Here is a 15,819-nt window from a genome sequence, read left to right as displayed (position 1 = left end):
AGGATACTGATGTATAGTAACTACTATTTATGATTTTTTTTGAGATTTTTTCAAAAAATTATCTTTTATTGTGAAACATTCAAATGAATAGGCAGTTTTGTGAAATTTAAATGCTTGGATTTTTAGAAATACTTATTTTATAATAATATAAATATATTATATCATTATATTATATTTATAATATATATTTTATCATATATAATGATAATAACTAAGATATCATGACTTATGGTCAAATAAATTCAGAAGAGCAACATATATCACTCGTATGAGTTTTAATAGATTCCGTGGTTAGTTCACAATTATATGATTTGATGATTAACAAACAAGAAAAATTAGGCAACGGAATGACAAATTTACTCCAGTAAGGGAACTCTGAAATTTTTGATAACGATCTTTCCAAACATTACATACTAACAGAAAATACAGCTAACAATGAAATCTTCAGAGGTCGATGTCCGTTTAAAGTAATTAAAAAAAAACTGGAAAGTATGGTATTCTAATTAGACTGTTAACAGATTGTAATCAACACTTTGTACTGAACATGGATATCTATTGTGGAAAAAGACCGGGTATACCTACTGACACAATATCAGTCATAAACTGTCTGGTTACTTGTATTACAAAGTCAGGGACGAATGTAATTACTGATCGGTTTTATATAGCTTTACAAAGAACATGATCTAACAGTGGTAGGAACCTTGCAATCAAACAGGAAGTCCATACCAAAGGAGTTAAAAAAAACTGGGAACCAGCCATTGCATTCAAGTATGTTTACATTCATTGATCCAGAATCTAATTTGCCTCATGTGATTTATAGTCATACAAATCAGTTTTACGACTGATTAAATATGGTCATAAAAGAAGTTTAGTTACTTCAACTTCTTGTCTACTCAACATAATGTGTCTAATGAAGGAAAAATGAAGTCCAATATAACCCGTTTTATATAACCTGTTTTACAATTCTACAAAAGGTGCTGTGGATTCAATTGATCAAATACCAAAAGGGTACCCAACAAAAGGAGTGTTTGAAGGTGGCCACTTTCTGTTTTTTATACTCTAATTTATGTTGTATATATAAATGCTTTTTCAATATACATTCAGAACTATCCAGAATGGAATAAAAGTAAGACAAATAGAAAAAGAATCTTTATCAGAACTTGAATTACACCTTATCAAACCTATTGTGATAGAATGATCAAAGAGTATTTTTGGAGTACAAATCTAATAATCACAGCAATAGAATGCATTTTAGGATATAAACTAACAACAACTTCTAGACAGCAAATTACTGAGTCGTGGAAAAGTCAATGCCATAGCTGCTGTAGTGAAGCTTCTTCAAGGAAAGAAAAACAGAATTGAGTAAAATAACTATTATTTATGCAAAGTGTAATGGATATGTATGTGGAAACTATTAAGAAAGATCAAACATTTGTTTTGAATAAAAAAAAGTAATCGAATAGTTAAGCAAAAATGTTTGAAATCTACTGATGATAAAAGAACATTATTATTTTTTTTAAGATTTTTAATTTAGTATTCATCACATAATGTAGAAAATTGTTTTGTTTTATTAAATAAATCATACTTTATAATACATCTGTAAATATTAAACTTATACTTTATAACAAATCCGTAAATATTAAACTTCTTAATTAATATAAACACATGGTAAGAGGTATTTGAAGTGTAGAGATTTTTTGACTCGTTAGGAGGAGTCATGGTAACATCCTTAATTTTGTTGATAAATTTTTTAACCAACTTCAAGAAAGAAGATTATCAATTTGTATTTTTTTAAAAATCTATGTCACATAATAACTACGACATTAGTTAACAGATTTTGACAAATTTTCTTTAATCAAAAGAGATACTTTCGTAACGGTCCCATATAAATTTTAATCAAATCCAATGATCTCAGGAAAAATACCAAAAAAACCGAATGGCCTGACACCTTTAGCTGCTGACCACTCACACCAGTACCATGTTCCTCTGTTCCCTGTATGACTAGAACTATTATTAGTATAACAGTTGACATTATTGTTGTCTAGTCTCTATGGAGATATTCATTGCATTTCTTTCTTTATTTTTCTTCCTTAAACAATCATTCCTTTTTTTCTTGGATACTTTCCTCTAAACTCCATATAAAATATTAAACCTACAATTAATATTTATATAAAGTGGTGAAAAAGTTTATTATCACTAATACCAAAATTATAATATAAATATTTTAATTTATATTACGCAATAATAAATTCTAATTTTGCAATATTATTAAGTAGTCATACAACAAGCTCCCAACCGACATCACCCTGTATGAATCGAGTTAAATACTATAATTTCACAATAAATAATATTCTATAGTTATGAACACTTTTTTTAACTGGGTACACGCAAACCTTGTCTAAATGTCTAATTGCAATAATGAACCTATAAATTGGATAGATTACACAACCTCACGATTTCTGTCACAGCTTTCTCATTATGTGGTCTATTTAATAACATATTTGGGACCAAATCAGACAAGGCGATATCCTCTAAAGTTTTAACTTGACTAAGAGTGACATAAATCTGCCCCTTGGTAAAAAACGTTTTCTTGCTGAGATATATCACTCCCCTGTCAAGAGTTGTAGCTTGCAGTTTGTAAACAGTTACAATTCAGATTAATTTTAGAGATAACATTCTGCACTCGACATCTCCGTACCTCTTTGTCAATTGGAATGTACTAGTGAAATGGCTATGCAACCATCAACATCTTTTATTCTAAGACAAATTTTATGAGTACAGCTTCCAGTAATTCTCCTTCCTCCTATATCATCAAATCAAGGCAATGAGAATATGTGTGTATGTGTAATATTTTTCTGAGTATAATGATTAGCTTGAAACAAAACAAATGGTTTGTTTATATATACTTTTATTAGCATGATGAATTTTTATTAGTGAAGTAATAGAAAACTGGAGCCATATTTAGTGAAATTTTTCTGTATATAATTGCTAATATCTATAAACTGAAGTATTAAATTAATTTAAAAAAAAAACTTTTAATAGAAACCTCATGAATCATTATTCTACATGTAAATTCTGCAAAATAATGTCAGTCTTCTGGAAATCAGAACATCTGCTCAGCAATCTAATATTTTAAGAATTCTCAATTTTATAAATGATGATATTATTTTCAAAATATTCAGTGACTGAATACAGCTGCAATAAAAATGAACAAAAAAAGAAATTCATGTCTGTCTTGTGGGTTACTATACCATTGTATAATAGATAAACAGTCTGTTGTTTTTTGACCTGCTTAACAGTGTTTTACATATTTAAATCTAAGCAACAGTCATTAAAGTATACCCGCAATTAATCTTGAAGCTTGGATTATGACAGCTTGTAGTACAGTGCGTGTTATCCAACTGAAAACATTCAGTTTAGTTTTAATGTGTAAAAGCTAAATTGCTTTCTTTTAAATACAACTTCTTATGTTACCGGAAGGTATTATGTATTACTTTTAAATACTTTCTAATTCTGCTGTTTATCCTTTATAAATGATTAAGTATTTTGCCATAAAAAGAAATGTTATGGTATATTTTTAAATGTTATAAAAATGTAGGCCTATTCTCAACAAATATTATGATTACATCAGCAGTCAAACGCTAAATGATAATTAACTAACATTATAATTGTCTGACATATATAAACATAGTTTATAATGTATTGTGATTTTATTTATCGTAAAATTAAACATGGACAAGCTAAGTATTATAACTCAGGAAATGAGTCACCTTTCTTAGAATCATATCAAGAAACAATGTAGCTATTTTGTTTGCTATGGGTTCATAGTTTTCAAATACTGCCAGACCAGCATAAAAATAAATAATTACCCATAATCCTACGTTATTTATTGCTTGAGTATAATTAGATTAACTGATCTCCTGTATTTATTGATCCTGTAAGAGCATTTGTGCAAATTCTGCTTCTTTTTATTCAAGTTTTGATTGAGAGTAATCACATTTTTTAATCTATTGTACATTTTTAGTGTTTTATAATTATGAGTGAACTTACGTCTATCTAAGTTTTTTGTATTTTTTGTAAAATACAAAAAACTAAAACGGCAGGTCCGGGAAATAATAAATAGTGTATATGAGTTTATGAAACAAGAAGGTGTTTGTTTTCTGAAAAAAGAAGATAAACTCCTATTCACATTCAGAAATGTGAAGACAGGACAGCAGCTGTGTGTGGGGTATTGCGATCCCAAGTCATAAGAGAGTAAACCCACCGGTTTGGTCTAATGGTGAATGCATCTTCCAAATCAGCTGAGTTGGAAGTCGAGAGGTCTAGCGTTCAAGTCCTAGTAAAGGCAATTACTTTTATACAGATTTGAATACTAGATCATGGATATCAGTATTCTTTGGTGGTTGGGTTTCAAATAACCACACATCTCAGGAATGCTTGAACCGAGACTGTACAAGACTAAACTTCATTTAACACTTATACATATCGTCCTCTGAAACAATACTTGAACTGTAATTACCGGAAGCTAAAACAGGAAAAAAGTCCAGAGAACAGGAAAAAACAGTTGTTAGAAGAATTAGCCAAAAATCCGGCAGAGACTTCTTTCTTACCCCAAAAAAATACAAACCCCATGTAATTCCTGCAGTGGGACTAGATGAAGGACAAGTAACTACACAACAGATTAACTATACACAAATTTCAAAAATGTGTAAACAATGAAAAAGATGTTAGTGCCTGAAGATGCCATTGGTTATTCAGGAAAAAAGACAAGTTTGAAAAAAATATTAAAAGAATTAGGCTTTAGATGGAGAAATTCTGAAAATAACAGAAAGATTCTCACACAGCAACATACAGTTTAAATACTCAATATCTGACTGCCATAAAAAAACTGAAAATAGGCCGATGGTGTACCTCGACGAGTCATATATATTATCTTCTCGGATTATAAATAGATTGTGGTGTAGTGATTTAGGTGATGGGTTGAAAGTTCCTTTTTCAAAAGGCAGCCTATTTCAAAGTACAGGTTGAAGGAGAAATGGGTTTTATACCAAACGCCTTACTATATTCACAAGCAAGATTAAAAAGTGGCAATTACAGAAGTCAGATGAAAGCAGAAAATTACTTTAAATGGATAGAAGAGATATTAATTCCAAATCTCCCTGATAATTCTGTGATAATTTCTGACAACGCATCCTATCACAATGCCATGTTAGAAAAACCACCAATCTCCACTTCAAGAAAAGAATATATGATAAGTGGTTGCAGAAGCATTCTGTTCCTAATTCTTCCTTGATGCTGAAATCACAGTTGTATGAGTTGATAAGAGCAATCAGGAAAAAGTTTACTGTTTATGTGTTTGATGAACTTTTTAAAAAAAAAAAAAGGGCAAGACGTTCTGCAACTACTGCATATCACGCGGAATTAAATCTTATCAAGATGGTTTGGTCAGAAGTTAAAGGATACATAACAAATCACACTGAAACTTTTAATACCAAAGATGTTCAAAGGCTATGGGAAGATAAAGTGGCTGACATGAATGAAAAAAGTTGGAAGGTGTAAAGTGATAAGGTTACCAAAGAAGCTGAATATATGCAAAAAGAGCACAGTATTGGCAATAACATGGAATCATTTATTATTTCTTTAAAATAAGATAGTAAAAGTGACAATGATGATTACAATGGTGATTCTTGATTTTTCATCCTATTATTTAGTGTATTTAATCGTATTGCATTAACATTTAAATATCTGTTACATTAATGAAATGTAACACCAGCACTCAATGAAGGTAATACATTTTGATTTGCATGTTTTGTTATTTTATGTTTTTATTTTAGGGCTACTATTCTACAATTCTCAGCCTCATGTAAGTGCTTCTGTAATTCTTGTCAATGTTTACCATTTTGTAAAAAGCATAGTAACATTTTTTTTTTTGTAGAAAATGGTCGGTTATTGAAGTATGTTATGCTAAAAGGATAGTAGAATGATTTGAATTGCGGCTTTCACTGCCATAGCACCAAGCATCAAAACTGGTTACACCACCAATATATATCTTAAATGTTATCATTGGAAGTGGGCTTAATTTAAATTATCTATAAAGAACTCTTAAAAAACAAATGAACAAAGACAAAAATAAAATATGTTTATGAAAAAGTTAACATAATAACCAGTTTTTGTTTTATATTTTTCAGTCACAGCTTCAAATAAAGAGCCTGTCCCAGGTTGGATTGACAATGTATATGGCCTTACTGGAGTTTTAGTTGGAAATGCAACTGGAGTTTTAAGGGCCATGGAATGTGATCCTCATGCTATAGCAGATATAATACCAGTTGATATGGTAGCTAACATAGTAATTGCTTCAGCATGGAATTTAGATTGCAGGTGAGTTTAAAATTTTAATAAAAATTATTAAAATTAATTAATTAATAATTCAAATTATGAATTATTATTAGTCTCTTCTTGGGTTCAACTAAAAAAAGTTAAACTTTATGCTTTATCCAGCAGTGTTAGTGTTAATTACATACAATGGAAAATTTGTTATATTTATATGTGTTTTGGATCTAATTTCACCTTTACTTATCACACTGCTAATCAACTAGTGCTACATATTTTTTTCAATTTTAATTTCCTAGAACTTTTTTTGCCATTGTGTTAATTAAAACAGAGTGTTCATGGATGATGAAAATCCATGTGTAATGAAAGAATTTTTGTTTAAGAGTTAAATGTACCTTAAACTTAACTACCTTTCTTCAAAAGGTTACAATACCTAGAAATAGTCTTAATTATAGATTTTATTTTACATTTAAATTTAAGAAGAAGCAGATCCCAGCCTAAAGGATTTTCTGTATACTCCTATTTTTCTGAATCTTTAAGTATTGTTCTACGTTCTTAGCAAAACACATAATTTGGCCTACCAAATCAGAATAATTACTTTAAAGAAGAAGATTTTAGACAAAAAGTTATCACTTTTAGCAGCATTTCTATCTTTTCAGTTATGTAGTGACTCATATTTTAGATGTTAGTTCCTACCAATTACAACTGATTGTTGGGCCTGCATAAAACTATACTCTTAGATCGCATATAATCTAAATAAGATTACGTAATCTATATTTTGTTAGTGAATGACTATTACACATATTTTTTAGGTTAGGAATGCTTAATAATGAAAATTATATGTATGCATGTCCTAACAATTTAAAAAATCATTTCATTTGAAAAATAACTACATACCTACATAAAAACAATTATATGTTGAGGGATTGTATTCTGTGTGGTGCAATTATAGATTTTCTCCAAAGGTTGGTAATTCTGCATGTGTGCAGTTTGGTTCTTGTTTTTCATTGTGTGTTTTTTGTTGATCAATTGAGACTGTGCTTTTCTATGTGCACTCAGAATGAAGTTAACATTAGAGCAGCAAATATTTCTTATTGAATATAATTTCTGAGAGCACAATTAATCTATACCAGTCTTCCATTAGTTCAACAGATCATGTTGTGTAATCATGGATGTGGGGGATATGATAGGTAAAGAACTATGAAAGAAGTGATAAACCTTCAGTATTCAATGAAAAATTTCAAACATATTGACTGCTATGCCACCAAGTCCATGGGAACAACAGAAAAAGAATGTAGCAACTACACACAAGACAGTTCATAAAAGCTCAGTCTTACTATGTATAAAATGAAAGCAGTTCAAAAGTTACTGATCACAGACTGCGGAAAACTACTTCAATACTGTAAATGGTTTTAACAATTTCTAGTGGATGATATGCATATTTTGAATATTTTTTTTTTTATACCGATGAGACATGCTTCTATTTATCGGAGTATGTGCATGCACAGAATTCATGTTTATGGCCTACCAATAACCCACATGCCATACTTGAAATTTCACTACCTGTCGAGAAGATTGGGGTGTGGATTGTAATATCCAGGAAATAATAGTTAGCCCAATATTCTTCAGAGAAACAATAAATTCAGCCTGTCGTGAAATCATTTACCAGTTGATGGGAATGCTAACTAAGGGCAAAATTAATAATGCTTGGATTCAACAAGATGGCACTTACTGCCAGGCAGTCCATGAAGTTACTATTGGACTTACATCCATCGGATTTTTACATATTCCATTAAGCAAAACATAATGATTGTCAAGGAACCACAGCCTTCAGGGACTTAAAACTGCTGTTCATAATTACATCTACAACACTACACATGAACAACTTGTGAAAGTCTTTGAGAAGAGGAAGAAGAAAGGTGTGAAAATTTTCCTGGAATTCATGGAAATCATTTTCAACAACTACTGTTAGTTTATGTTACATATTGTTATTCTAGTGTGTGATTGGTGTATTGTTACTTTTTGAATGCAATCTCCTAAAAAAATTCATTTTACTATTCATTACTAGTCTTGCTTTATGACTGTTATTCTATTTCCATTCACATCTTATCACTTGTTAAAATTTGACAGTGCTGTGCGCAGTATTAAAATTTCTTAGTATAGGAATCCTAGTATTTCCTTATATTAAAGAATTGGACAATGTTCAGAGAATAAAGCGTAGTATAAAGGTAATATCTAAATCAAAAACAGCTGTAATGCTTCTAAAACAGTTCAGTTTCTTCCAAATTTCAATGAGAAGGTGCCTTAACATTCTTGCTCAGAAACAAATAATCAAGTTGCTTGTGAATTATGGTCTATTTTTATAATTTTTCCTCAAGGTAGCAGATATTATATTTGCCAATTTGCTACAATAAAGTTATTTTTTAAACCATTAACTTTACTGTAAATGACAGTATAAAATTGTGAATTTTGGAATTCTGAGTAACTGGAGACAACAAAGACTGATCAGAAAATTAAATGAGGAATTTAAAAAGATATGTACTATTAAAAAAAATTTGTTAATATTAAAATCACCCAACTTATTTTGCCTGTGCAAATTAAAAAAAAATCAACAAGAACTTTATTAGATCTTCATTTAGATGACATTAAAGTTTAGCATACTGAGGAAAAAACTGTTTTGTTCGTCACAGTATCCTTATGTTGTAATGTGCATAAGAATTTATATGCAGTGTATTTGTTATGTTGTTATGAAGTATACAGTAATTGTTGAAAATGATTTCAATGAATATCCATGCAAATTTGCACACCTTTCTTCTTGTTCTCAAAGACTTTCACAAATTGTTCATGTGTAGTGTTGTAGATGTAATTATGAACACCAATTTGTGAAGTCCCTGGAGGCTGTGGTTCCTTGACAAACATTATGTTTTGCAGATTCACTGTTTCTTACAATTGCAAAAGTTAAGAACCCTGAGGGGTAATAATTAGTCAACCCTGAGGTCTATTCTTTTATCTCAAATAAGCTAATCTTATATTAATTTTCATGTATTGTTGTAGAATTAAAAAAAAAAATTGTTACAGAAGAAAGAAGGACAGTATTGAATATCCACTTATATACAATATAGTTTCAAATACACAAAATCCAATCACATGGTTTAATATATCTGCCTACTCCATTTCCATACTCATTTTAGAAAAGGACAAAATAAAATTGAGTATTTTTAAGTTCTTTCTACATTATCTACCGGCATTACTCATAGATACCATTGCACCAATTTTTGGTAAAGAAAAAAGGTAAGATTTTGTTTTTACTAATAATTTACCACAGGAAACTTAAGAGATTAACCAAGATTAACCAGGGTTTATTGCTTGATTAACTTTTTAATATTACTATTGTCCACTTAAGAAAAGGCATCACACAAGATGTTACCATTTTGTCATAAAAATTGACAAAATGGTGGAGTTAAAAATTATAATTTGAAAGTTTAATTATTATTACCTACACTATTAAAAAAAAGACACAAACTATTTGCATATAAGTATGATAATTTCCCCACAAAAATTTAAGAATTGTTCACTTTACATGAATAATTTCTGTAATATTTTAAAGATTATTCCTTACTGAATACATGAACTTCAGTAATTACATCACTTCGCTGTAAACCCTTACAAATGTTCTTTCACTTTATACTTTGTTCATAATTTCAAATAAATTACTCTCTTTTAATAAAAGTTATAGAAAAACAACTATATATATTTACAGTAGTTTTGGTGAATTTTTCATGACAAAAAATATGTTAAAAATATGAATCTTCAGCTCATTTTATTTTTATTGATATGTTTACAGGCTGCTAAAACTATCAGAAAAAGTTGACAAATTTTTACAGTCAATATCATATTTCTGTATAAGACAATGGGATTTATCTAACAAGAATACTCAAGATCTGTGGAAATCATTAGATCAAAAAGATAAAGAAATATTTCCATTTAATGTTGAAGATATTAATTGGGAAGAATATTTATGTGACTATATGAGAGGAATAAGACAATATATGTTAAAAGATGATTTGTCAACTATTCCAGCTGCAAAGAAAAGGCCTAAATGGTTAGTTCTGCTGAATTTTTTTTTATTTTTTTTATTAGACATTACATTAGATTTTATTCTCTATTCTTATTATTCTGTGCTAATCCTATAATCATAAAATATTTACATTCTTTATTATATAATAATACTACTATTGAAAAAATATATTACACTTTCAAATTATCCATCCATTTAATACTCATTTCCAGTTTCTTGCAATAACTTCATTACAAATATTCAGTAAATTATTATTATTTTCTCTATGTTACAGAACCATTTTATTTTATTTGGTGTGATCATTCATACCATAAACTGAGTGCTTGCTAGTTCACAATCCATGTGTCATAGGAATCTTTAATAAGTTCTAAAAATTCAGAGGTCTAGTTGTAGGCTGGCCAGTTGTTGAAGTGATTAGCAAGCTGTTATCTACATCAACTCATTCATTTCTAGCAGGGATCTGCCCCTTTTTTCTATTAATAATTTCATCTCTCTTATGTGCTTTGTGTAGAAGCATGCTTGAATTTATTATTATAAGTAAATTATTATCATCTAAAAATAAATAATTATAAATTAGAAGAAAGGCACATTGGAGTGTCAGACAATTAAAATATACTCAAGAATGAACAGTGCACCAAGATTTCTTATATTGCTTGCTCTCATTTAATCTGCCGTAAGCAATTTTTTTTAGGAATTCCAATGTATAAAATTAAAATCTTTTTTAAAAAAATAAATTTTATGTAGCATTGACTGTTACAGTCATTACCAATTATAATAAATTAGTAGAGGCCAACATCATTACACTGAAACTCCATGAAACAATTTTAATTTTAACTTACAAAAACAAATTAAAAATAATTATGCACAGAGTTAACTAGAATGAAGATGATAGTCAATAGTATTTCATATTATTATAATTGTTTATATGAGTTTATAACTTTCATTTTACATATAAATATTAAAAAGATATTTTTTATATATATATTCTTTCTATATCAATACACTGAATATACCTTCCAAAGAAAATGGCAGATGTGCATTCCAACAGAGTGAGTTTAAAACTTTACTAAAGTAATGAATGCAACACTGAATAGAAATTACATAAATAAAGAACAAAGGATTCAACATAAAATTTGTTTAGAATAATTGCTATTCCAGGAATACATACCAGTAATAATGCTTATATAAGCAAAATACTATTCTCTAACTTGTATAATTAGTAATATTTATTTATTTCAAATTGAAACAGAAAATAAAGTTTAGAAATCATTAAAAAGAAACATACTTTTCAATGAAATTTCTAATCAAAGGCAAGTTATTAAATTTAATGAATGAATATAAGTACAGTTCATCATGAAACCAGATTCTGAGCTGTAGATTTTAACAAATATTAAAAAAACCCTTGTTAACTAATGTATAAAATTATATGGAATGTTTTTTAAAGAAATAAATTTTATGTAGCATTGACTATTACAGTCATTACCAATTATAATAAATTAGTAGAGGCCAACATCATTACACTGAAACTCCATGAAACAATTTTAATTTTAACTTACAAAAACAAATTAAAAATAATTATGCACAGAGTTAACTAGAATGAAGATGATAGTCAATAGTATTTCATATTATTATAATTGTTTATATGAGTTTATAACTTTCATTTTACATATAAATATTAAAAAGATATTTTTTATATATATATTCTTTCTATATCAATACACTGAATATACCTTCCAAAGAAAATGGCAGATGTGCATTCCAACAGAGTGAGTTTAAAACTTTACTAAAGTAATGAATGCAACACTGAATAGAAATTACATAAATAAAGAACAAAGGATTCAACATAAAATTTGTTTAGAATAATTGCTATTCCAGGAATACATACCAGTAATAATGCTTATATAAGCAAAATACTATTCTCTAACTTGTATAATTAGTAATATTTATTTATTTCAAATTGAAACAGAAAATAAAGTTTAGAAATCATTAAAAAGAAACATACTTTTCAATGAAATTTCTAATCAAAGGCAAGTTATTAAATTTAATGAATGAATATAAGTACAGTTCATCATGAAACCAGATTCTGAGCTGTAGATTTTAACAAATATTAAAAAAACCCTTGTTAACTAATGTATAAAATTATATGGAATGTTTTTTAAAGAAATAAATTTTATGTAGCATTGACTATTACAGTCATTACCAATTAATAGAGACCAACATCATTATAGTAAAGCTCCATGAAACAATTTTAATCTTAACATACAAAAGCAAAATACATTGACTGTATTTTTATTCATTATATTTTTCAACATTTTTTGGTTTTTTTTTAAAGAATTGAAACAATCAAGGGACCAAGATGCTATTATAACAGAACAGTCGCCTCCCAGGCAATACTTTTCTATACTTTTTCATATAGTAAAAACCTGTACCGATGGATTAATTGCATTGCAGTAAGAATGCTTATTTAATGAATATATTCAGTAGTTGAAGGATTTAATTAATAACATCATTATTATTAAAAATTATTTAATAAATATTTATTTATTGTTTATTTATTAATATTTTTTTAATAATTTTTTGACTCAATAAATTTATTTTGTGTACATATATAATTTTTTTTTTAGGTTATATTTGTCACACTATATGTTATTAATAATCTTCATCATTTTTGTGTTTGGATGCACAACATGGATTACAATTTGTTCAATTAAAAGATTTGGTTGATTTAATTTACAATTATTCTGCAGAGAAGTTATTTAAATAAATGTATTTAAGATAAAATGTATTTAAATATATGAAAATGTATAAAAGGTATTTAAATGTTATAAAAGTGAAGAAAGTAAAGTTAGCTTTATTATCAGTTTTAATCGCATACATTATTAAAATATATTTAAATAAATATAAGTGTGAAAATTTATAAATATAACGGTAAATTTCTTTAAAAAGTGGGATGTTTACATTTGATGATAATACTCCAGATGATGAAAATGTGCATGACTAAAAGCTCTGTTTGTACTATTTTAATTCCAACAGAGAGATTTTCAGATAAAATAATATTATTGCTCATAGCATTAAGAAGAGCCAAAGTTAAAATCATATATTTAATTATTACAATATTCTATAACACTGGAAAATAAAATTTTGTTTTTTTATTCATTACAAGAATGTTAATAGCTGAATCTTATAGTATTTTTGATGCCGATTTTAAATAAATAACTGGTTTCTTTCTCAGGCATAGTTTGTTTTTTTTTTTTTTGTAAGAATCATTGTGATGATAGTACAACAATATTATACATGCCTAAAATATTCTTCTTTTGAATTTTCTGGTATAGTTTACTGTAGGTGTATCCAGCATTCTTTATATTCATCACTAACAGCTCCACAATTAGTAGGGAAAAATCCAGATGAGAATCTAAGAACTGGATCTTTAGCGACATACTACACCCAAATGCTTTATATTAAAGAAGTTCAGTTATATGTTCTTTTACAACCTTTTTAAATGATTTCCATGCAGCAACCTCATAATCATTCAAATTGTCTTCAAATACGAGGGTCATTCAAAAATTAAACAAACAAATAACTGTATAGCAAAAATGGTTTATTAAATAAATACAATTTTTTTTTGTCTGTGTTTTCACATAATCCCCACCAACTTCTATGCACTTGTCCCATCTTTTTACGAGTCTTCTTATCCCCTCAGTGAAAAATTTTTTACCTTGATCTCAAAGCAAGTTTTGTACTTTTTTTTTACCTCTTTTGAACTTGGTGCCATCCAAAGCTTATTTTGTCAAACCAAACTGATAAAAATCCAAAGGGACAAGGTCAGGGCTGTAAGGATAATGAGGAGGAGTTTCTAACCCGCTTTGCTGATAGTTTTCAGCATCAGTTTTGTCGTATGATGTCAAGTGTTGTCTTGAAGAAGAAGCACGTCTTTTCTCTGCTATCTGGGACATTTTCTCTTCAACGTGGGCTTGAATTTGTTCTCAGTCATGGCTGAGTAGTACAGGCTGTTGATAGTGCATTGCTCCTCCAAATAATCACAGAAAATCAGACCATGGGCACTCCAGAAGACGGTTAACTTGACCTTACCAGCCAATGGTTGCATTTTGAATTTCTTATGGACAGGTGATTCAGGTTGTTTCCACTGCATGCTTTGACACTTGAACTCCAGCTCAAAGTGATGTATCCGAGTTTTATCACAGGTTAAAATCCTGTCCAAAAATGCATCGCCTTTATTATTAAAACAATTTTTGAGTTTGGTGCAAACTCTTTTTTAATTTGGTGTGAAATCTTTCAGCTTTGTAATGAACGGTAAGCTCTCTGGGAACCCACCTTGCACAAGTCTTACGGTAGTTCAATTTGTTTTGAATGATGGATTAGTTATTATCTCCAAATGTTGTTGGTTTGCGGGACGGTTCTTGGGTGCACCCTAATAAATATATTATGCAATTTGTTTCCAGCCATGATGTCTTTAGGGATAGACCAGAAATTCGGCCTGGTAGATTCTGGGATGTGTCCTCAGTGTGGACAATTGGACAACACCTAACATGATCTTTATGAGTGCTCGAAGTATGAGTTAATGCGTACGGAGACCACCTGTCAGCTTGATCTTATTGGAACGCCATGTAAACTGGAAGAGCCAGGCCGAATGGGCAATAGTGGAGAGTTTTATAGTGTACTTAGCAAAAGAAAGGATTGCTGAGGGAATGTAGAGCTCTGCTTGGATTTCTCTTGTATTCTGTTTTTGTTGATTTTTTTGTTTTATAAATTATGTTTTTGTCCTTTGTTTTCTTTTGTTTCAATGTTACTATGTTGTTATTGTTCCATGTAGCATTTTTATGTTTCATGTTGTGTGTTGAACTCGCTTTTATTTTCTACGGGTAGGTAGTTCAATTCCTTGTTTAGTTAGGTCCTTTCAGTCTTACTTAAGACTCTGTAAGATGTGTTTTGTTTTGAGTTCATTAAATAGTAGTACACCAATGGGAATGTCACTCATGGCATCCTGCCGAGGCGGACTGGAATATTTCAAAAGCCAAGGTTTCGAAGATGACCTCCAGTAAAGCCTGTAAGGGCTTGAAATTGAGGCGGTAGCGGAGGGTATATTTCCCTATCGGGGTCAGGATGTGCCAACACTTACCCAAAATTTTTCTCATCATTATGATTTTAATCATTATTATAGTTTATATGATTTTTATCAGTGAGATTATATCTCTTCTCAGAGTCTTTATGTTACTTCACCACAAATGTAATAGAACTGTCTGGATGGTTAACACAATTCGTGGCATTTTTATTAAAACGTTTCCTGCAACACACTTACAAAAATGTATTGAAAACTCTAAACACTTTATATACAAATTAATGTAGTATTTTTCGTACCAGCAAGGTACGTTTTTTATAAGTACTACATCCAA

The 15,819-nt window shown here is 29.1% G+C and overlaps 1 protein-coding gene and 1 long non-coding RNA gene across 3 annotated transcripts in view; one reads left to right on the top strand and one right to left on the bottom strand.

Annotated features, from left to right (window-relative positions):
• LOC142327806 (fatty acyl-CoA reductase wat-like) overlaps window positions 1-10,523 on the top strand; it is a 35,510-nt gene extending 24,987 nt beyond the window's left edge. The window contains exons 5-7 of the mRNA XM_075371142.1: window positions 6,189-6,378; window positions 9,409-9,621; window positions 10,175-10,523. Of these exons, the coding sequence (XP_075227257.1) occupies window positions 6,189-6,378; window positions 9,409-9,621; window positions 10,175-10,523 (752 nt within the window). The remainder of the gene's footprint in view (window positions 1-6,188; window positions 6,379-9,408; window positions 9,622-10,174) is intronic.
• The window catches only part of LOC142328204 (uncharacterized), a 118,927-nt gene that overhangs the window by 33,800 nt on the left and 69,308 nt on the right, over window positions 1-15,819 (bottom strand). Inside the window, exon 4 of one of the 2 annotated variants that reach the window (XR_012757225.1) lies at window positions 13,342-15,710. The exons of the other annotated variant lie outside the window; for it this stretch is intronic. This is a non-coding gene — a long non-coding RNA (uncharacterized LOC142328204). Of the gene's footprint in view, window positions 1-13,341; window positions 15,711-15,819 lie in introns of those variants that run through there. 2 annotated transcript variants of the gene reach the window in all.

Source organism: Lycorma delicatula, chromosome 7, assembly GCF_047948215.1.
Source record: "Lycorma delicatula isolate Av1 chromosome 7, ASM4794821v1, whole genome shotgun sequence".
In the NCBI taxonomy this organism is placed as follows: Eukaryota; Metazoa; Arthropoda; class Insecta; order Hemiptera; family Fulgoridae; genus Lycorma; species Lycorma delicatula.
Note: the sequence above shows the minus strand (reverse complement) of the source record. Positions and strands in the feature narration are given on the sequence as shown.